The sequence below is a fragment of the Salmo salar genome, chromosome ssa12 (genome assembly GCF_905237065.1).
Source record: "Salmo salar chromosome ssa12, Ssal_v3.1, whole genome shotgun sequence".
NCBI lineage: Eukaryota > Metazoa > Chordata > Actinopteri > Salmoniformes > Salmonidae > Salmo > Salmo salar.
In genome coordinates, this window is record NC_059453.1 from 43,067,769 (window position 1) to 43,092,525 (window position 24,757).

Consider the following 24,757-nt stretch of genomic DNA (forward strand, 5'->3'; position numbering starts at 1 on the left):
GTCCTTTAGTGGCCCAGCCAGAACCCGGATTTGAACCCAATCTAACATATCTGGAGAGACCTGTAAATAGCTGTGCAGCGATGCTCCCCATCCAACCTGACAAAGCTTGAGAGGATCTGCAGAGAAGAATTGGAGAAACTCCCCAAATACAGGTATGCCTAGCTTGTGGTGTCATACCCAAGAAGACTTGAGACTGTAATCGCTGCCAAAGGTGCTTCAACAAAGTACTGAGTAACGGGTCTGAATACTTATGTAAATGTAATATTTCAGTTTTTAATTTTGTACAAATTTGCAAACATTTCTACAAACCAATTTTTGCTTTGTGTGTAGATTGATGAGAAGAAAAGAGAACATTTAATCAATTTTAGAGTAAGGCTGTAACGTAACAATGTGGAAAAGTTAAGGGGTCTGAATACTTTCCGAATGCACTATAGACCTATGCAAGTTGCTTTTTGTAACATCGGACTAAGTTGTCTTCAATTACCATGGTCCCAAAATGTCCCAAACACACTTTCCCAAAAAACTGTGCAATGTACATATCATCCTATCTGTCCTCTAGGGTTCTTCAACTTTCTATGAATGAAGGGAGTTTCATGCACATCCAATATAATAACCGGAGCTAGACTAAAAGAGGGTCCAATACATAGTATCCTCTCACTTCTGCTGCTCCCAAACATGATATGTTGATGAAGCTTAGGTGATACAATCATCAAGTATTCCACTTCCACTAGCTCTGACCTCTCCCTTCTCTCTCCAGCCCAGTTGGAGTTTGTGCAGATCCTGGTGATCGTGGTGGTGATGATGGTGATGGTGGTGGTGATCACCTGCCTGCTCAACCACTACCGCCTGTCAGCACGCTCCTTCATCTCCAGGCACAGCCAGGCTCGCAGGCGCCACCTACCACTGGCCTCAGTAAGTACTCTACACTGACCAGGACGTAGACTTTACAGCCTCCACACAGACCAGGGCGTGGAGTCTACTTTACAGCCTCCACACAGACAAGGGTGTAGACTATTTTACAGCCCCTATAAGTACTTCATAATTACATCTCACTGACCAGGGAATATACTTTACTTGACAGCCGCCACACAGACCAGTATGCAGCCTTGACCAGTGCTTCCCAAACTGTGGGTCAAGGCAGGGAAAGAGATAAAGGTCGCGGCATACACATTTTGGTGGATTGCACATTTTCCGGATGAACATAACACTTTCAGTGTTAACTTAAAGCTGCAATATGTAACGTTTTGGGCGACCTGGCCAAATTTACATAGAAATGTGTATTATAGATCTGTCCTTCTCATTGAAAGCCAGTCTAAGAAGCTGTAGATCTGTTCTGTGTGCGCTACTTCTATGCTTTCGGTTTTCTACACCAGCTTCAAACAGCTGAAAATACAATATTTTTGGTTGTGGAAAATATATTTCACAGCTGTTTAGATGGTACAGTGATTCTCTACACTATACTTACATGTTTTGTAGCATAAACAAAAATTAGGCGAACTATTACATTTTTTTGCAACCAGGAAATGGCAGTTGTCGTGTCTTTGGGTCACCATTAAACTGAAGACATGTTTATCAATTAACTCCCTGTAATTATTATCACGCGATTAAACTGATTAATCGTTTAATTGTAATTAACTAGGAGATCGGGGCACCAAGGAAAATATTCAGATTACAAAGTTATAATTTTCCTAATATAACTTTCCTATATTATAACATTATATATTATATTCTATTATAGTATAGGCCGATTATCTTCTGGTTTAAATGGTGTATTTTACCTCGCGTCCAGTCTCATTCCAAACGTCGTAAATTGTTGTATCTGCACGAACCCAGCCTTTACTAAGAGTCATCCATACATCAATTGTCTTAAAATCATTTATTTACTAAACTAAGTAATTCACAGAAAGCATACAAACAGTTGGTTATCGTTACAAAGAATTGGTAAAGTAATGTGCCCTAGTGGGCTAAACAGGCATGGCTGGTGTCTTGTTAGACAAAGGGTCATAAAGGGCAGCTGAGAAGACCCTACAGAGTTCATTAATATTAACAATTGATATGCTAATCCTTTGCACATGAACGCTCACTCATTCGGGAACAATCTATATTGCAATCAATATATATTTACACTCAGTGTGTCGTCGGGATCCTTGTTGGAGCGTCGTTCTGTTGGAGAGTTTTGTCCGCGTTCTCTCTCTCTCTCTCTCGGTTAGAATGGATCTTTCAAAGCGACATTCATTAATGTCGTTATAGAATGGATGTTTCGTCGGTCTTCGCGTTCAATGATATAATTTCTAGCTGCAGACTATTAATTAATATCAAAGACTTGTTCTTATTCTGTCGGTATCAATAGTCTAAAAGTTAACCACGTGGTATGGTTCACTTTCAGTAGATGGATTGGATGGTCAAACCTATTGGCCAACTCGCAATGGAGTGGAGGCCTGGTCTATTAGAAAGTAAATCAGGGTGGGGTTTTATAGTGAACATAGAACAGGCTTGTCACATGACGCCTGGTCCTGTCTGTGTCCCTGGGGGCGTGCCGATGACTGAGTTAAGCTTGGTACAGAAATACAATTCTATCACATTAACATCAGTACATAGCATCTCAATGTATTACAAATAGCTTTATCCTTATTAATACATTCTATACAACCATTTGGATGCAAGTCCCATCGCTGAGGCTATTATATAAACAGTTTTATGGTAATATGGCTATATTGTCTCTTCTGAGTATCACAAAATTGTACCAAGCGGACCAGTTCGTAGCTGGATTCTTCACCAGTCTTCCATACCTTCTCCAGAACACAAATGTCGCTTGGCTCCCCAATTCTGTGAGTTGGAAGAATTTCCTGTGTCTCTCTATGGGCCATGTGGCAAGAGATTCTCCTCTTAGAGCCTCTGAGTACAACCCCTTCACACAGGGCCTGGGTGGGGGGAGGTAGGTTGGGGGATGGTGCAAGGGGGAGGGCGTCAACTGTCCTCCCTGTACTCAGAGGCCAACGTCATGACACAGTACTATTTCTGCATAGTGCATATTTAAATGACTATGCCAGATATAAAGTATGCAGAAAAGATAATATACAGTTGAAGTCGGAAGTTTATATACACTTAGGTTGGAGTCATTAAAACTCGTTTTTCAACCACTCCACAAATTTCTTGTTAATAAACTATAGTTTTAGCAAGTCGACTAGAACATCTACTTTGTGCATGACACAAGTAATTTTTCCAACAATTGTTTACAGACAGATTATTTCACTTATAATTCACTGTATCACAATTCCAGTGGGTCAGAAGTTTACATACACTAAGTTGACTGTGCCTTTAAACAGCTTGGAAAATTCCAGAAAATGATGTCATGGCTTTAGAAGCTTCTAATAGGCTAATTGACATAATTTGAGTCAATTGGAGGTGTACCTGTGGATGTATTTCAAGGCCTACCTTCAAACTCAGTGCCTCTTTGCTTGACATCATGGGAAAATCAAAAGAAATCAGCCATGACCTCAGAAAAAAAAATTGTACACCTCAAATTGTACACCTGGTTCATCCTTGGGAGCAATTTCCAAACGCCTGAAGGTACCACGGTCATCTGTACAAACAATAGTACCCAAGTATAAATACCATGGGACCACGCAGCCGTCATACTGCTCAGGAAGGAGACACGTTCTGTCTCCTAGAGATGAACGTACTTTGGTGCGAAAAGTGCAAATCAATCCCAGAACAAAAGTATCTATATCCACAGTAAAACGAGTCTTATATCGACATAACCTGAAAGGCCGCCCAGCAAGGAAGAAGCCACTGCTCCAAAACCGCCATAAAAAAGCCAGACTACGGTTTGCAACTGCACATGGGGACAAAGATCGTACCTTTTGGAGAAATGTCCTCTGGTCTGATGAAACAAAAATAGAACTGTTTGGCCGTCATTACCATAATTTATGTTTGTAGGAAAAAGGGGGATGCTTGCAAGCCGAAGAACACCATCCCAACCGTGAAGCACAGGGGTGACCCTACAATACTATTTCTAGGGTCAATTTTAGATCAATGATATGCATTTTCAGCAATACCAAAACAAATGGTCTATTGATTCTGTATCCTCACAACAAAATCTGCAGAGCTGCGATGATTGCATGCCCCAAGTGCATGCCCCAAATATTCAACATTTTGTTGGTGGCAAGAATTCTGTACAATAATCTTTGCTGAAAAGCACGATGTCTTGAATCTTGTCATTTTTATTTTTTTATTTAACCTTGATTTCAACAGGAAGGCACATTGACATTAAAAATCTTTTACAAGAGAGCCCTGTACACATTACAATAAAAACAGAATATTAAAACATACACGTGTATAAAACAATATAATTCAGCACACAATTAACAAAAATAAACATTTAATAAAAGCAATCACATTCAACTACATAGAGGTCCTCAATCAATAATTTAAACTGCCTGAGTGGCACGTGTACATCTAGCTGCAGTGAACTCTGCTTATTGTTCCACAAATTAGGTGCAAAAAACTAAATGTAGATTTTCCTAAGTCTGTGGAGACTGAAGGGATCTCTAGTGTTATCCATTCCTGTGAACGGGTTTGGTAACTTATTATTGTTATCTTAATTAATTAAGTTACATATGGAGGGAGTTTCTGTAAGATTGCTTTGTAAATAAATAAATGAGAATTCAGCTCTCTTCTTACAGACAGTGAGGTCCATCCCACATTTTTATACAGACTACAATGATGAGTCCTAAAATTGTCCCTGTGATAAAACATATTGCGGAATGGTAGACTGCGTCCAAGGGTTTTAAAACGGAGGTTGCCGTATGCATGTAAACGATTTCACCAAAATCCAATACAGGCAGAAGCGTTGCTTTAACAATATTTCTCCTATTTTTAATACTAAGGCATGAAATACATTCAAGTATAAAGCCTGCAGAGATAAAATAGCGATTTAAATGCATTAATGATATCAATTTTGTCAGTAATAGGGACAGAATCTAAATTAATTTATTGGGGGAGAGAAGAGGGGTTTACAACCCTTCAGTCATTTAACAGATTTCCAAAATTTAGCTGGGTTCCCTGTACATTCAGATAGTGTATTAACATAATAATCTGATTTTGCTTTTTTAACTAGTTTTACACACAGATTTCTCAACTGCCTAAAAGACTGCCGGTCTGGGAGTCTGTGAATCTAGCTTTGGCCCAGGCAGCATCTCTGTTGTGTATGACTTCAGATAGCTCTGGACTGAACCAAGGGCAAGACCAATTTTTAATTCTACATTTTTTTAAAGGGAGCATGTTAATCTACAATACATTTGAAAAGTGGTTAAGAACCAACTCTGGGTCAGGTATAGATGCAATACAATCAAAATCACCAAAATAAAGGTCACAAAAAAGGCCTGTTCATTGAAAAGTTTAAAATTTCTCTTGTTGATAAAACAAGGTTTGGATCGAGGCATCCGTATATCCCTGACACATGCAATAGGACAGTGGTCACTAATATCCAAAGCAAATACCCCACTCCCAGCATATTTCTGTGGAGTATTTGTAATTATGAGGTCAATCGAAGTCGACTTTGTAGGGTCCTTTTAAGTTTGAATGAGTGGACTTTGTAATCAGCTGGGTAAAATTTAGATTAGTACAAACATTATTTAGACAATCAGCATCCTGCGTTCCCCATGCAAGATTAAAATCTCCAGCAATCAACACCTCTGGTGTAATAGAAATGGCAATTAAATCAGTGAGTTTGTTTAGTACACACTTCTTGGCAGAAGGTGGATGATAGATTCCTATAACTGTTATTCTTGAGTTGGAACACAACTGCAGATTTAAAGCCAACAATTAAAATTGTTTAGGATTGGAAGTAGCCTTTAACAGAGACACACAAAGAATATTATTTGTGTAAATAGCAACACCACCACCTTTGCCTTTCCTATCATCCCTAAACACATTGTAACCATCCATAGCAACATCCTATATCAACTCATACACCCTGTACCATGGAATCGGTACATAAAAAATCTCTATTTAGCAATCCTTATTGCACAGCTGTCAACATCCTGGTCCTCAAATGAAACCAGGATGTTTATGCTATTTTTATTCCTCCACTCGTTTTGATCCTTTTATATTGGGCAGACAGACCAGTTCAACTCAAATTCTATTTGTCAAATGAGCCGAATACAACAGGTGTAGACCTTACCATGAAATGCTTACTTGCAAGCCCTTAACCAACAATGCAGTTCAAGAAATAGAGTTCAAAAAATCTAATCAATCCAAAAGTAACACAATAAATGTACAAAACAATAACGACGCTATATACAGGGGGTACCGGTACCTAGTCATTGTGCAGGGGTACAGGTTAGTCGAGGTAATTTGTAAAGTGACTATGCATAGATAATAAACAGTGAGTAGCAGCAGTGTGAAAACAAAAGGGGTATGTAAAAGGGGTATAATGTAAATAGTCCGGCTGGCCATTTGATTAGTTGTTCAACAGTCTCTTGGCTTGGGGGTAGAAGCTGTTAAGGAGCCTTTTGGTCCTAGACTTGGCGCTCCGGTACCACTTGCCGTGCGGTAGCAGAGAGGACAGTCTGACTTGGGTGACTGGAGTCTTTGACCATTTTTTGGGCCTTCCTCTGACACCGCCTAGTATATAGGTCCTGGATGTCAGGAAGCTTGGCCCCAGTGATATGCTGTGCCGTATGCACTACCCTTTGTAGCGCCTTACGGTCAGATGCCGAGCAGTTGCCATACCAGGTGGTGAAGCAACCGGTCAGGATGCTCTCGATGGTGCAGCTGTAGAACTTTTTGAGGATCTGGGGACCCATGCCAAATATTTTCAGTCTCCTGATGGGGAAAAGATGTTGTCATGCCCTCTTTACAACTGTCTTGATGTGTTTGGACCATGATAGTTTATTGGTGATGTGGACACCAAGGAACTTGAAAGTCTCGATGTGCTCCACTTCAGTCTTGACGATGTTAATGGGGGCCTTTCGGCCCTCCTATTCCTATAGTCCAAAATCAGCTCCTTTGTCTTGCTCACATTGAGAGAGAGGTGGTTGTCCTGGCCCAACACTGCCAGGTCTCTGACCTCCTTCCCAGTGTTGAGGATCAGCGTGGCAGATGTGTTGTTTCCTACCCTTACCACCTGGGGCCAGCCCGTCATGAAGTCCAGGATCCAGTTGCAGAGGGAGGTGTTTAGTCCCAGGGTCCTTAGCTTCGTGATGCGCTTTGTGGGCACTATGGTGTTGAACGCTGAGCTGAAGTCAATGAACAGCATTCTCACATAGGTGTTCCTTTTGTCCAGGTAGGAAAGGGAAGTGTGGAGTGCGTTTGAGATTGCGTCATCTATGGATTTGTTGGGGCGGTATGCAAATTGGAGTGGGTCTAGGGTTTCTGCCTTGAAGGTGTTGACGTGAGCAATAACCAGCCTTTCAAAGCACTTCATGGCTACCGACGTGAGTGCTACAGGGCGGTAATCATTTTGGCAGGTTACCTTTGCTTTCTTGGGCACAGGGACTATGGTGGTCTGTTTGAAACACATAGGTATTACAGACTCAGCCGGGGAGAGGTTGAAAATGTCACTGAAGACACTTGCTAGTTGGCCCGGGCATGCTTTGAGTACACTTTCTGGTAATCCGTCTGGCCCCGCGTCTTTGTGAATGTTGAGCTGTTTAAGGTCTTGCTCACATCTACTATGGACAGCGTGATCACACAGTCATCCAGAACAGCTGGTGCTCTAATGCATGCTTCAGTGTTGCTTGCCGCGTCACTGGGCAGCTTGCTGCTGGGTTTCCCTTTGTAGTCTGTAATAGTGTTCAAGCCCTGCCACATCCAACGAAGGTATTTGTATTTATTATGGATCCCCATTAGCTGCTTCCAAGGCAGCAGCTACTCTTTCTTGGGTCCAGCAAAATTAAGGCAGTTTATACAATTTTAAAAACATTACAAAACATTCACAGACCGTGTGCCCTCAGGCCCCTACTCTACCCCTACCTCATATATAGTACAAAATCCATCTCTACGTGTGTATGCATGCGTCTGTGCCTATGTTTGTGTTGCTTCACAGTCCCTGCTGTTCCATAAGGTGTTTTTGAAATCAGATTGTACTGCTTGCATTAGTTACCTGATGTGGAATAGAGTTCCATGTAGCCATGGCTCTATGTAGTACTGTGCGTATCCCATAGTCTGTTCTTGACTTGGGGATTGTGAAGAGACCTTTGATGGCATGTCTTGTGGGGTATGCATGGGTGTACGAGCTGTGTGCTAGTAGTTTAAACAGACACCTCAGTGCATTCAGTGTGTCAACACTTCTTACAAAAACAAGTAGTGATGAAGTCAATCTCTCCTCCACTTTGAGCCATGAGAGATTTACATGCATATGTTCTAAATGCTGCCCCGTTCTAAACCAATTGTAGTTATCTGGGGTTCCTCTTTGTGGTACCTGACCACACGACTGAACAGTAGTCCAGGTGCGACAAAACTCGAGCCTGTAGGACCTACCTTGTTGACAGTGCTGTCAAGAAGGTAGGTGCAGCGTCTTATGGACATACCTCTCCCCATCTTAGCTACTGTTGTATCAATATGTTTTGACCATGACAGTTTACAATCCAGGGTAACTCCAAGCAATTTAGTCACCTCAGCTTGCTCAATTTATTACAAGAATTAGTTGAGGTTTAGGGTTTAGTGAAGGATTTGTCCCAAATACAATGCTTTTAGTTTTAGAACTATTTAGGACTAACTTATTCCTTGCCACCCACTCTGAAACTAACTGCAACTCTTTGTTAAGTGTTTCAGTCATTTCAGTCGCTGTAGTAGCTGACATGTATAGTGTTGTCATCCGCATAGACACTCTGGCTTTTCTCAAAGCCAGTGGCAATTCATTAGTAAAGATTGAAAAAAGTAATGGGCCTAGACAGCTGCCTTGGGGAATTCTTGATTCTACCTGGATTATGTTGGAGAGGCTTCCATTAACCTCTTACATCTAGACGTTCCGCTAGCGGAACACCTGCTCCAATATCCAATGATGGGCGTGGCGCGAAATACAAATTCCTTTAAAATCCGAAAACTTTAATTTTTCAAACATATGACTATTTTACAGCATTTTAAAGACAAGACTCTCGTTAATCTAACCACACTGTCCAAAAAGGCTTTACAGCGAAAGCAAAACATTAGATTATGTCAGCAGAGTACCCAGCCAGAAATAATCACACACCCATTTTTCAAGCTAGCATATAATGTCACAAAAAACAAAACCACAGCTAAATGCAGCACTAACCTTTGATGATCTTCATCAGATGACAACCCTAGGACATTATGTTATACAATGCATGCATGTTTTGTTCAATCAAGTTCATATTTATATCAAAAACCAGCTTTTTTACATTAGCATGTGACGTTCAGAACTAGCATACCCCCCGCAAACATCCGGTGAATTTACAAAATTACTCACGATAAACGTTCACAAAAAACATAACAATTATATTATTTTAAGAATTATAGATACAGAACTCCTCTATGCACTCGATATGTCCGATTTTAAAATAGCTTTTCGGTGAAAGCACATTTTGCAATATTCTCAGTAGATAGCCCAGCCATCACGGCTAGCCATTTAGACACCGACCAAGTTTAGCCCTGACCAAACTCCGATTTACTATTACAAAAGTTTGATTACCTTTGTTGTCTTCGTCAGAATGCACTCCCAGGACTGCTACTTCAATAACAAATGTTGGTTTGGTCCAAAATAATCCATCGTTATATCCAAATAGCGGCGTTTTGTTTGTGCGTTCCAGACACTATCCGAAATGGTAAATCAGGGTTACGAGCATGGCGCAATTCGTGACAAAAGATTTCAAAATATTCCATTACCGTACTTCGAAGCATGTCAACCGCTGTTTAAAATCCATTTTTATGCCATTTTTCTCGTTAAAAAGCGATAATATTCCGACCGGGAATCTCCGTTTAGGTAAACAGACAAAGGAAAAGAAAGCATTCGGTCGACGCGGGCACGAGCCTGAGTCTCACATTACTGTAACCAGCCACTACCCAAACGCGCTACTTTGTTTCAGCCAGAGCCTGCAAAGCCACGATTCAGCTTTTTGCCGCCTTCTGAGAGCCTATGGCAGCCGTAGGAAGTGTCACGTAACAGCAGAGATCCTTTGTAATGGATAGAGATGGCAAAGAAGGCCAAGAAATGGTCAGACAGGGTACTTCCTGTACAGAATCTTCTCAGGTTTTGGCCTGCCAAATGAGTTCTGTTATACTCACAGACACCATTCAAACAGTTTTAGAAACTTTGGAGTGTTTTCTATCCAAAGCTAATAATTATATGCATATTCTAGTTTCTGGGCAGGAGTAATAATCAGATTAAATCGGGTACGTTTTTTATCCGGCTGTGAAAATACTGCCCCCTATCCATAACAGGTTAAAGAACAACCTCTGTGTTCTGTTAGACAGGTAACTCTTTATCCACAATATAGCAGGGGGTGTAAAGCCATAACACAAGGTTTGCCAGCAGCAGACTATGATCCATAATGTCAAAGGCCGCACTGAAACAAAACAGCCCCCACAATCTTTTTATCGTCAATTTGTCTCAGCCAATCATCAGTCATTTGTGTAAGTGCTGTGCTTGTTAATGTCCTTCTCTATAAGCATGCTGAAAGTTTGTCAATTTGTTTACTGTAAAATAGCATTGTATCTGGTCAAACACGTCTTTTTCCAGTAAAGGGGGCTATTCTTAGGTAGTGGAATGACTTTTGCTTCCCTCTAAGCCTGAGGGCACACACTTTCTAGTAGGCTTAAATTGAAGATGTGGCAAATAGGAGTGGCAATATCATCCGCTATTATCCTCAGTAATTTTCCATCCAAGTTGTCAGACCCCGGTGGCTTGTCATTGTTGATAGACAACAATCCATTTTTCACCTCTTCCACACTGCTTGTCTTTCATAATATGGTCAGTTATACTTGGATGTGTAGTGTCAGCATTTGTTGCTGGCATGTTATGCCTAAATTTGCTAATCCAATGAAAAAAAATCATTAAAGAAGTTGGCAATATCAGTTGGTTTTGTGATGAATTAGCCATCTGTTTCAATGAATGATGGAGCTGAGTTTGCCTTTTTTCCCCAGAATTTCATTTAAGGTGCTCCAAGCTTTTTTCTATCATCAGAGCCGGTGTAGTAGGATTCAAACTTAATCCTGTATTGACACTTTGCTTGTTTGATGGTTCATCTGAGGGCATAGCAGGATATCTTCTAAGCGTCCGGATTAGTGTCCCGCTCCTTGAAAGCATCAGCTTTAGTTCGATGCGGATGTTTCCTGTAATCTATGGCTTCTGGTTGGGATTTGTAGGTACGGTCACAGTGGGGACGACATCGTCAATGCACTTATTGGTGAAGCTGATGACTGATGTGGTTTACTCCTCAATGCCTTTGGATGAATCCCGTAACATATTCCAGTCTGTGCTAGCAAAACAGTCCTGTAGCTTAGCATCCGTGTCATCTGACCACTTCCTTTATTGTGTGAGTCACTGGTACTTCCTGCTTTAGTTTTTGCTTGTAAGCAGGAATCAAGAGAATAGAATTATGGTCAGATTTGCCAAATGGAGGACGAGGGAGAGCTTTGTATGCTTTCCTGTGTGTGGAGTAAAGGTTGTCTACAGTTTTTTTTTTTATCTGGTTGCACAAGTGACATGCTGTTAGAAATTACTTAAGTTTGCCTGCATTAATATCCCCAGCCACTAGGAGCGCCGCTTCTGGATGAGCATTCCCTCCCTCCTCCCGCTGGCACCTACCTAGTTTTGGGGTAATGATGTAATCAATTGGTTGTAATCTTGGATTGAGCAGACCTTCCCATACAATTCTAATAACTCCATGAAAGACATAACTCTACCATTCCAATTTACAATATAATTTAAAAACAAAATACCCTTTTCAAACATTCATAAACACAGGTCTTTTATCAACCAGCACATTTGAGGTCAGCCATAATATTTGTTGTAATATTTGTTCTATCTTTTCAAGGGAATTAATTTGGAATTGTAGCCAGCTCTGCGATGCTTGTTTGAAAAAGAGAGATACTTTGAAAAATGTTTCAATTAATCGAAAATGAGACATGGCAATACATGGCTTTTCTTAGTAATATACCAATTAGGGTTCAAGTAAAACTTTTGTATAAGTGAAGCTTTTAGAGAGAGGTTTAGTGCTTTTATATTTAATCATCTCAACCCACTCAGTTCATATTCATTATATAGATAAGGCACGCTTTATTTTGCCTGGTTTAGCATCCCAGATAAAGAGTAATATTTTTTGCTCATATGATTTGAAAAATCAATCATCAGGAGTAGGCAGCGCCATAGGTAAGTGAGTAAACTAAGATATGACTAAGGAGTTAATCAGGGCAAATTTTCCATAAATAGAGAGGTATATACTTCTCCATAATTGCAGGATCTTGTCTATTTTTACAAGTTTTCTATTGAAATTCATTGTAGAGAGCTCATTTATATCTTTTGTTATATGAATACCAAGTGTGTCTACTTCACCGTCAGCCCATTTTATAGGTAAACTGCAGGGTAATGTAAAAGTTGTATTTTTTATAGATCCAATGTGTAATATTGTACTCTTATCATAATTAGGTTTTATTCCAGAGAGTCCAGAAAAGTTATCTAGATCTTCAATGAGACATTGCAGCGATCTAGTTTGCAGACTTAATATAAAACCTGAGTCATTGGCATACATGGACACCTTTTGTTTTTATGCCTTGGATTTCTAATCCTCTAATTTATTTATTTTTATTTCACCTTTATTTAACCAGGTAGGATAGTTGAGAACAAGTTCTCATTTACAACTGCGACCTGGCCAAGATAAAGCAAAGCAATGCGACACAAACAACACAGAGTTAGTTACACATGGAATAAACAAACATACAGTCATTAATACAATGGAAAAGGTTTATATACAGTGTGTGCAAATAAGGGAGGTAAGGCAATATATAGGCCATAGTGGCGAAAAAATTACAACATAGCAATTAAACACTGGAGTGATAGATGTGCAGAAGATGAGTGTGCAGGTAGAGATACTGGGGTACAAAGGAGCAAAATAAATAACAGTATGGGGATGAGGTATTTGGATGGCCTATGTACAGGTGCAGTGATCTGTGAGCTGCTCTGACAGCTGGTGCTTAAAGCTAGTGAAGGAGATATGAGTCTCCAGCTTCAGTGATTTTTGCAGTTCGTTCCAGTCATTGGCAGCAGAGAACTGGAAGGAAAGGCGGCCAAATGAGGAATTGGCTTTGGGGGTGACCAGTGAAATATACCTGCTGGAGCACGTGCTACAGTGGGGGAAAAAAGTATTTGATCCCCTGCTGATTTTGTACGTTTGCCCACTTACAAAGAAATGATCAGTCTATAATTTTAATAGTAGGTTTATGTGAACAGTGAGAGGCAGAATAACAACAAAAGAATCCAGAAAAACGCATGTCAAAAATGTTATAAAATGATTTGCATTTTAATGAGGGAAATAAGTATTTGACCCCTCTGCAAAACATGACTTAGTACTTGGTGGCAAAACCCTTGTTGGCAATCACAGAGGTCAGACGTTTGTTGTAGTTTGCCACCAGGTTTGCACACATATCAGGAGGGATTTTGTCCCACTCCTCTTTGCAGATCTTCTCCAAGTCATTAAGGTTTCGAGGCTGACGTTTGGCAACTCGAACCTTCAGCTCCCTCCACAGATTTTCTATGGGATTAAGGTCTGGAGACTGGCTAGGCCACTCCAGGACCTTAACCTGTTAGGGCTAGGGGGCAGCATTTGCACGTCTGGATAAAAAAAATGTACCCGATTTAATCTGGTTACTAATCCTACCCAGTAACTAGAATATGCATATACTTATTATATATGGATAGAAAACACTCTAAAGTTTCTAAAACTGTTTGAATGGTGTCTGTGAGTATAACAGAACTCATTTGGCAGGCAAAACCCTGAGACATTTTCTGACAGGAAGTGGATACCTGATGTGTTGTATTGACTTTAAACCTATCCCATTGAAAAACACAGGGGCTGAGGAATATTTTGGCACTTCCTATTGCTTCCACTAGATGTCACCAGCCTTTACAAAGTGTTTTGAGTCTTCTGGAGGGAGATCTGACCGAACAAGAGCCATGGAACGATGATGTCCCATTAGACACCTGGCGCGCGAGTTCATGTTGGGTACCCTCGTTCCAATACGTTATAAAAGAGTATGCATTCGTCCACCTTGAATATTATTCATGTTCTGTTTAAAAAAGGCCCTAATGATTTATGCTATACAACGTTTGACATGTTTGAACGAACGTAAATATATTTTTTCCCCTCGTTCATGACGAGAAGTCCGGCTGGCTTAGATCATGTGCTAACAAGACGGAGATTTTTGGACATAAATGATGAGCTTTTTTGAACAAAACTACATTCGTTATGGACCTGTGATACCTGGAAGTGACATCTGATGAAGAGAATCAAAGGTAATGGATTATTTACATAGTATTTTCGATTTTAGATCTCCCCAACATGACGTCTAGTCTGTATCGCAACGCGTATTTTTCTGGGCGCAGTGCTCAGATTATTGCAAAGTGTGATTTCCCAGTAAGGTTATTTTTAAATCTGGCAAGTTGATTGCGTTCAAGAGATGTAAATCTATAATTCTTTAAATGACAATATAATATTTTACCAATGTTTTCTAATTTTAATTATTTAATTTGTGACGCTGACTTGACTGCCGGTTATTGGAGGGAAACGATTTCCTCAACATCAATGCCATAGTAAAACGCTGTTTTTGGATATAAATATGAACTTGATAGAACTAAAAATGCATGCATTGTCTAACATAATGTCCTAGGAGTGTCATCTGATGGAGATTGTAAAAGGTTAGTGCATCATTTTAGCTGGTTTTATGGTTTTGGTGACCCTGTCTTTGACTTGACAAAACATTACACACAACTCTTGTAAATGTACTGTCCTAACATACTCTAAATTTATGCTTTCGCCGTAAAACCTTTTTGAAATCGTAAAACGTGGTTAGATTAAGGAGATGTTTATCTTTCAAATGGTGTAAAATAGTTGTATTTTTGAAAAATTTGAATTTTGACATTTATTTGGATTCAAATTTGCCGCTCTTGAAATGCACCTGCTGTTGATGGAGTGCACCACGGGTGGCACGCTAGCGTCCCACCTAGCCCATAGAGGTTAATGTGCTTCTTCTTGAGCCCCTCCTTTGTTGCCTTGGCTGTGTGTTCTGGGTCATTGTCATGCTGGAATACCCATCCACGACCCATTTTCAATGCCCTGGTTGAGGGAAGGAGATTCTCACCCAAGATTTGACGGTACATGGCCCCATCCATCGTCCCTTTGATGCGGTGAAGTTGTCCTGTCCCCTTCGCAGAAAAACACCCGCAAAGCATAATGTTTCCACCTCCATGTTTGACGGTGGAGATGGTGTTCTTGGGGTCATAGGCAGCATTCCTCCTCCTCCAAACACGGCAAGTTGAGTTGATGTCAAAGAGCTCCATTTTGGTCTCATCTGACCACAACACTTTCACCAGTTGTCCTCTGAGTCATTCAGATGTTCATTGGCAAACTTCAGATGGGCATGTATATGTGCTTTCTTGAGCAGGGGGACCTTGTGGGCGCTGCAGGATTTCAGTCCTTCACGGTGTAGTGTGTTACCAATTGTTTTCTTGGTGACTATGGTCCCAGCTGCCTTGAGATCATTGACAAGATCCTCCCGTGTATTTCTGGGCTGATTCCTCACCATTTTCATGATCATTGCAACTCCACGAGTGAGATCTTGCATGGAGCCCCAGGCCGAGGGAGATTGACAGTTCTTTTGTGTTTCTTCCATTTGCGAATAATCGCACCAACTGTTGTCACCTTCTCACAAGCTGCTTGGCGATGGTCTTGTAGCCCATTCCAGCCTTGTGTAGGTCTACGATCTTGTCCCTGACATCCTTGGAGAGCTCTTTGGTCTTGGCCATGGTGGAGAGTTTGGAATCTGATTGATTGATTGCTTCTGTGGACAGGTGTCTTTTTTACAGGTAACAAGCTGCGGTTAGGAGCACTCCCTTCAAGAGTGTGCTCCTAATCTCAGCTCGTTACCTGTATAAAAGACACCTGGGAGCCAGAAATCTTTCTGATAGAGAGGGGGTCAAATACTTATTTCCCTCATTTAAAATGCAAATCAATTTGTAACATTATTGACATGCGTTTATCTGGATATTTTTTGTTGTTATTCTATCTCTCACTGTTCAAATAAACCTACCATTAAAATTATAGACTGATCCTTTCTTTGTCAGTGTGCAAATGTACAAAATCAGCAGGGGATCAAATACTTTTTTTCCCCCCACTGTACATGTGGGTGCTGCTATGGTGACCAGTGAGCTGAGATAAGGCGGGGCTTTACCTAGCAAAGACTTTTGATGACCTGGAGCCAGTGGGTTTGGCGACGAATATGAAGCGAGGGCCAGCCAACGAAAGCATACAGGTCGCAGTGGTGGGTAGTATATGGGGCTTTGATGACAAAACGGATGGCTCTGTGGTAGACTGCATCCAATTTGCTGAATAGAGTTTTGGAGGCTATTTTGTAAATGACATGGCCGAAGTCAAGGATCAGTAGGATAGTCAGTTTTACGAGGGTATGTTTGGCAGCATGAGTGAAGGATGCTTTGTTGCGAAATAGGAAGCCGATTCTAAATTTCATTTTGGATTGGAGATGCTTAATGTGAGTCTGGAAGGAGAGTTTACAATCTAACCAGACACCTAGGTATTTGTAGTTGTCCACATATTCTAAGTCAGAACCGTCTAGAGTAGTGATGCTGGATGGGCATGCAGGTTTGGGCAGCGATCGTTTGAAGAGCATGCATTTAGTTTTACTTGCATTTAAGAGCAGTTGGAGGCCATGGAAGGAGAGTTGTTGTTATTTGATCTGATTTTATTAACTAACATTTCGATAGCCATAACGAATAGATATGGTGACAGCGGACACCCTTGTTTAACTGCTCTTGATAATTCAAAACTCTCTGAGAAGTAGCCACTATTTACTATTCTACATCTGGGGTTGTTATACATTACTTTTACCCATTATATAAGAGAATCACCAAAATTGAAGAAATCCAGGCATTTATAAATAAATTCAGTTCTTACTTTATCAAAGGCCTTTTCAAAATCCACTATAAATACCAGGCCTGTCGTCTTAGATGTTTCATGTTTTTCTTTTATGTCTAGTAGTTGTCGTATATTATCTCCAATGTATTGTCCATGTAAAAAAACGGTCTGATTAGGATGAACAATACCTGGTAAAAAAAAAATCTTAATTCTGAGTGCTATGCATTTCACTAGTATTTTTGCATCAACATTGCAGGGTAACAGGCCTCCAGTTTTTTAGACTGGATCTTTATATTTTCCATCTGGGTCTTGTTTTAATAATAGTGAAATCAGACCTTTCTGCTGAGTACCTGACAGACTACCATTTCTATAGGAGTAGTTAAAACAAGCTAACTATGAAGCTTTGAGAATATCAGAAAAGGCCCTGGGGTTTTTCCAGACTGAAAGGATTTTATAGCCTCAAAGTTCTTCATCTATAATTTAGTCTTCGCACTGATCTTTTTGTACATTTTTTTTTATTTACATTTTTTGGTATTTGCAAATAATTCCTTACAGTAATCGTCATTCAGAGGTTGAGGATGAGACGGAATAGAGAACATCTGCTTCAAATATTTAGCTTCCTCTTTTAAAATATAATTTGGAGAATCATAATAACGAGTTTCTGCAAATTCTTTTCGGTAGCATTCCTGTGTTGGAGATTCAGGAAGAATTTGGTGCATTTTTCTCCATATTCCATCCAGTTTGTTTTATTTTTGTAATAAATTACATTAGATCGTTCTTGAATAAGTTCCTCCAGTTCTTTTTGTTTTTCCTCTAACTTATTTTGATCTCTAGTATCGTTTTTATTTTGATCTACCTGTACTATTATTTCATGTATTTCCCTTGTTAGTCTTGGCCCTTTAGACAGAAACCACTTTTTTATTATTGATCAATTTTGAATTGAATGACCTCTGCACCTACAATTAAAGGTATCCCAAACAATAAGGAGATTTATTGAACCTATATTATACTAAGAAAATTCAGTTACAAGTAATTTTGTCTTAGTTAAAAATAAATTGTCCTCCAGTAAACTTTGATTACATTTCCAATATTCCTGTCCATGTGGAAATTCTGTAACAGTTATTGTGAAGGCCAATTAGATGATGATCCGATTGCATTCTGTCTCCTATCAATACTTTTTTAACATTTGACGCAAGAAAGAAAGAGAAAAGAAAGTAGTCAAGACGACATGGCTAGATTAAGTCTCGTCCATGTATATCTCACTAGGTCAGGGTTTTTTAGTTTTCAAATATCCATTATTTTTAATGTGTCCATAATATTTGTGATTTCCTTAAGGGCATGGTGATGATAGTTTGTAGCGTTATTTATTTATATATATATTCACACATTTGCAAAAATGTATATAAAAAAAAAAAAGGTTTTGCTTCGTCATTATGGGGCATTGTGTGTAGATTGATGAGGGGGGAAAACAATTTAATCCATTTTAGAATAAGGCTGTAACATAACAATATGGAAAAATACACGTTTTAAAATTTTGAACAATTGAACAAGATTTGTTTTAGTCGTAGACAGCCCTAGTTGACTCCAATGCTTCCCACAGTTGTGTCAAGTTGGCTAGATGTCCTTCGTTTGCAGGACCTTTGTTGATACACTCAGGAAACTGTTGAGCGTGAAAATCCCAGCACCGTTGCAGTTCTTGACACAAACCAGTGCGCCTGGCACCTACTACCATATTCCGTTCAAAGGCACTTAAATATTTTGTCTCACCCATTCACCCACTGAATGGCACACAAACACAATCCATGTCTCAAGGCTTAAAAATCTTTTTTTTATTGAAGTGGATTTAACAAGTGAATAAGGGATCATAGCTTTCACCTGGTCAGTCTATGTAATGTTTTGTATTCTCAGCGTTTTAATGTCTGGTGTTTCTTTCTTTGTGTGTCTTTGTGAGACAGTCAGAGGCTTATGGGAGACACGTTGTCTGCCACATGTCTGACACATCGCCCAGTGCAGTAATCTGAAGATTCCTAAACCATATGACTGCACTGCTGCTTTCTGAATCACCCACACACACTGCTGCTTTCTGAATCACCTAGCCTGTGATTCATTCGTTAGGAGATATGGGGAATGATGCCGTGCGTGTGTGTGTTTTGGGCTAGGCAGACGTCTGTGTACTCTGCAGGAGGGGGTATGAGTCAGAGATGACAGAGCTTTCTGTGTCACGGTCAGTGTCTGGCTGTGTGTTTGTTTAGGATTGCTTGTGTGAAGAGCACTTGAACAGTACATGTAGCTCTTGTCCAATTCACAGCCCATCTAGGTGTAGAGAACAAGGCTCAGATAGAAGGACAGGAAGTTTACAAAGGCACTCCAGTATTAGTCCTTGGGTTCTGCCTATTAAGAGATGCTATACAAGTATACCTTACTCTGTCTGGCTCTGGGGTTGATCTCATCACCTTCACCCTATGCTCTAAGGTGGTTGGCTCTTTGGCTGGAAAGGTAAGTACTCCGCTTAGTTGCACAACATGGTATCCAGTGACATGATACATTCTTCTCTCTCTTTCTCTCTCCCTCTCCTTGCACCCCACCATCGCTCTCTCAGGATGGGAGTCTGTGGTCCTCAGATGGCCCAGGGTCCACCAGTGGAATGAGCGAGGTAAGGGGGATTATGGGTAGTCTTGTTTAGCCATTAAGACTTTCGTCTATAGGGGTCATCCCTAAACCCAGGGACCTAAAATTCATCCCCAAATGGACGGAAATGTATTATGGATTTGTCCTCTGATATAAGAGCAGAGGGGCTATGAGTGTTTATGGATGTTCATAGCAAAGAGATGACAAAGATGGTGCTGTATTGTTTTGTATGGTTGCTCGGCCCCCTGTCAACATACCCTCACTCAATATACCTTCACACACTTTTTGTCACTGTGGATAAAAAGAGTGTTCTGAACAAGAGGACCACAATGGAAATAAGTTGTTCAACTTTTTTTGTGTTATCCTGAATTATTTTAAGTGCGTTGCATCCAAATACAAGTTGTCAATTTCATCAAATTAAATACCAAATATGAATGACCAAATATGTGTGTTTGTGCTAACTTTCCCTCTACTCCTCCCTTACAGCAGCAGGTGTACACTCCCCGGCCCCCGGACCGCGGCCCCTCCTACCTGCAGAGGGAGCGTCTGGCTCGCTTCCAGCCCACCTACCCCTACCTGCCCCATGCCATCATTGACCTGCCGCCCACCATATCGCTGTCGGACGGCGAGGAGCCCCCGCCCTACCAGGGCCCCTGCACCCTGCAGCTTCGCGACCCCGAGCAGCAGCTGGAGCTTAACAGGGAGTCTGTCCGCGCGCCCCCCAACCGCACTGTCTACGACAGCCACCTCCTCGATACCTCCCTGTGCCCGCCACCCAGCCTCAATGCAGGTATCAGTGCTACCACGGTAGCCACATCCGCACAGGCCTACTCCAGCCGAGTGGAAGGGGCGCCGCCGACTTATAGTGAGGTTATAGGGCACTACTACCACCCCTCTTCCCTGCCCAGGCACCACCACCAGACTTCCAGTGGCAGTGGGGGCATGGGGGGCGGAGGCGGGTTAGGAAGCCCGGGTCCGTCGCTGCTCCACGGGATACTCCAGCAGGCCCACCTGGGCAGCTTGGAGAGCAGGAACGCATGCAACAAAAAGGAGAAGCAGAAGCCTCGGCAAGTGTGACGGCGGTGTTGGTGTCGGCTGTTTATTTCTTTCTCTGCGCACTTCAGCTGAACTGTTGGTGTCAGGCAGGGTTGGGGAGGGGAGGTCGACATGGGGTGGCAGGGGGAGGCAGACGCAAAAAAAAGAAATGCCTCCACTCTGAACTTTAGCCCCCCGGTCACCGTCTTAACTGACAACCGTCGCCCCTGACTTACTTTGTATAAATATTTACTTGTTCTTTGTTGTCTCCGTGCTTACAGCTTTTTTTCTATACTGACAAATGCGAAAACAAAAAAAGAGTTACATTTTTTTATTTTATTTTGTATTTAGGTTTATTTTGTTTTTGTATCCCTTTTGCATCATTTCTAGTCACTTATCTCCTTGTAGTTTATCCTTAGTTGCTCCGAGAGTCTTTTAGAATGACCAGGTCTTCCTTTTTTTAGATGCAGATGGCTCTTTTAGTGAGCCGCCACCTAACCCCGTCTAGCTTTGTGTACTGTCCGTGTACAGGCTTGTACAGTGCATTGATAGCAATCTTGTATCAGGTTGCCAGATTCAGGCTCTCACGGGTTGCCAGATTGAAGCTCATATGTTAGCCCTAGTTAGCCAAGCTCATGACCCAGTTAGCCACAGTTCCGACACCCCCGTCGCTCATCAATCCACATCAGACGGTGAGTAAGCTTAGCGATGTGGTGGTCAGTGTTGGCATCCATGGAAACACATGATTGACAGCTGACTGGGTCTGTGTATCATCATGAGCACTGGAATAGAGAGTCCTTTGAGGTCAATTGAGTACAGTACTTTGCCCACTGTAGTGCTTTATGGCTATCTTGCTGTACTATCTGGACCCGTCTGAGTTTAGTACTGTACTTTGAGTCTTGTCCAGTCGATTTTAGTACTGTCTTTGGGTCTTTGGACAGACAAGTTCAGGAGTTCCCGTGTGCAAATGCTCTTCATTTTTTTCTTGATCTTTTTTAAAGAGATGTTTGCACAAGATTCAAGACTGTTTATCTGGAGAAAAAGAAAAGAAGTCTGCAATATGTATCATAAGAGAGAAGAGTGTGAGCAGGGGTATTTTTGTAAACATGGATTCTAAAGAGAAAAATACATTTTTGTTTTTTTTATTTTTTGTTTGCTCTAGAAATAAAAGTGAAAACGGTCATCTGTTGGGGTGCCAACTCAAATGTGTTTAACATTGTGCTATCTATACATATACATCTGTATGTATATGTATCAATGTATGTGTGTAAACATATATACACGTATATAGAAACTGAAAAAAAAGTTACAAAGCACGATTTTAGAGTTATTTATATAATTGTTGAAAATAATTGCACTATTTTTTTATATAACGAAATGGAACGAGGAAAAAGAGACCTGGCGTTTTACGTGCATGTGTGATCATGAGTGACAGAGCCCTCAACCTTTGAACCCCCAACTTTGAACTCCAGTTCAAGTTTATTATCTGCAGAGCCCCCAGATGTCTGACCAGAAGTAGGGTGAAGTTGCTCCTAGACGCTGATCTTGGGTCAGTTTTGCTTTTTCCCTACTAATGGTTAAGGTAAGGATTGGGGAAGAGAAGCTGATCCTAGATCTGTACCTAGGGGAAACTGCATCTGACCACCATTTCATAGGACTGCAGCGTACAGTAGCCTACTACACAAAACAGCAGTACTGTAGGGTCAAAATCTGACTTAAAACATTTTGTGCGTGACTTTCAAATTGATCTCCTATTGATTTTAGGCAAACGTTAGAGTTAAAGTTGCAGATTTTAATTCAGGATTCTGCTCGTAGGCCCTATTCCATATGCTTAACTCTCTTTCACCTTTCTAGGCCTTTAGAAAGACAAAATCAACACAACTCCATTAACCTCAAGATGTATTTGTCAAATCATTTATTTTGACAAACTACCTCAACAAGCAACACGTGAAGCACGTAGTCTCACCTACCTTCAGATATTTTCATGGTTAGTGCCCATATTGAATTTCAACTCATAGATTTTTAGTTTTTAATGCAAGCCTCCACCATGTGTAGGTTTGGAACAGAAAAATATTAATCAGGAAACTGAAGTTGGAGTGGTGACCTTCACCACTTTCCTCTAAGCTTTGTATCTGAATGTCAGGCCTTTGAAGCGGCCAGGTGAGAGTGAGAGCACGAGAGTGCTTTGTCAATAGAGAGCATGACTGAGCATTTAACAGGCAACTGTACGCTGCACACATCCTCCTACCGTCTGGGCTTTTCTCCAACAGGCATCTCTTAGCACTTTAATGAAGAAGGAGAGAGATGCAATCTCTCTCAGTCAGCATTGGTCTCACTTCAATATTGATATTATGCAACTGCTCCCTCTGAGGTGAGACTCAAACTGCAAGGGGCCCAACTTAAGATGGTATCACAGCAAAGAAGAGTGATGTGTATGTGACAATAATAAAATACAAATAATACATGCATACATACATACATACATACATACATACATACATACATACATACATACATACATACGCGTGCACACACAGTGAGCTCCAAAAATTGATACAGTGACATTTTGGCTCTGTACTCTAGCAATTTGGATTTGAATTTAAATAATGACTATGAGGTTAAAGTGCAGATTGTCATCTTTAATTTGAGGATAATTTCATCCATACCGAGTAAGTGCTGGAGTACAGAGCTAAAACAAAACAAAAATGTGTCACTGTCCCAATACATTTGGAGCTCACAAATACAGTACCAGTAAAAAGTTTGGACACATCTAATCAGTCAAGGGTTTTTCTTTACGTTTACTATTTTCTACATTGTAGAATAATAGTCAAAACACATGGAATCATGTAGTAACCAAAAAAGTGTATTTTAGATTCTTCAAAGAAGCCACCCTTTGTCTTGATGACAGCTTTCCACACTCTTGGCATTCTCTCAACCAGCCTCACCTGGAATGCTTTTCCAACAGTCTTGAAGGAGTTCCCACATATGCTGAGCACTTGTTGACTGTTTTTTCTTCACTCTGCGGTCCAACTCATCCCAAACCATCTCAACTGGGTTAAGGTCAGGTGATTGTGGAGGCCAGACCATCAGATGCAGCACGCCAACACTCACCTGCTTGGTCAATATATCGTAGGTATATTGGCATATCGTTAGTAAAAAAGTGTCTGTCCTCATTTGCAGCACTCACTACCGAGTTCCAAACTGCCTCTGGAAGCAACGTCAGCACAATAACTGTTCTTTGGGAGCTTCATTAAATGGGTTTCCATGGCCAAGCAGCCGCACACAAGCCTTAGATCACCATGCTCAATGCCAAGTGTTGGACTCCATTGTACTCTGGAGCAGTGGAAACACATTCTCTGGCATGATGAATCACGCTTCACCATTTGGTGAATCTGGGTTTGGCGGATGCCAGGACAACGCTACCTGCCCTAATGCATAGTGCCAACTGTAAAGTTTGATGGAGGAGGAATAATGGTCTGGGGCTGTTTTTCATAGTCGGGCTAGGCCCCTTAGTTCCAGTGAAGGGAAATCATAACGCTACAGCATGCAATTACATTCTAGACAATTCTGTGCTTCCAACTTTGTGGCAACAGTTTGGGGAAAGCAATTTCATGTTCCAGCATGACAATGCCTCCATGCAAAAATGGTTTGTCAAGATCGGCGTGGAAGAACTTGACTGGCCTGCACAGAGCCCTCACCTCAACCTTTGGGATGAATTTTAACTCTGACTGTGAGCCAGGCCTAATTGTCCAAAATCAGTGCCCGACCTCACTAATGCTCTTGTGGCTGAATGGAAGCAAGACCCCGCAGCCATGTTCCAACATTTAGTGGAAAGCCTTCCCAGAAGAGTGGAGGCTGTTAATGCAGCAAAAGGGGGACCAACTCCATATTAATGCCATGATTTTGGAATGAGATGTTCAAAAAGCAGTTGCCCACATACTTTTGGTCATGTAGTGTATGTCTATATGTGTAAGACACCTGACAAG

General features: G+C 41.0%; 1 protein-coding gene across 4 annotated transcripts in view; it reads left to right on the forward strand.

The window, feature by feature from the left end:
- Nucleotides 1–24,757, forward strand: part of pmepa1 (prostate transmembrane protein, androgen induced 1) — a 93,339-nt gene that overhangs the window by 65,659 nt on the left and 2,923 nt on the right. For 2 of the 4 annotated variants that reach the window (XM_014131691.2, XM_014131692.2), the window contains exons 2-4: nt 758–912; nt 19,708–19,761; nt 20,223–20,803. In XM_014131691.2, coding sequence (XP_013987166.1) covers nt 758–912; nt 19,708–19,761; nt 20,223–20,803 — 790 coding nt within the window. Of the gene's footprint in view, nt 1–757; nt 913–19,707; nt 19,762–20,222; nt 21,977–24,757 lie in introns of those variants that run through there. The other 2 variants (XM_014131694.2, XM_014131693.2) reach the window with 2 other exon arrangements.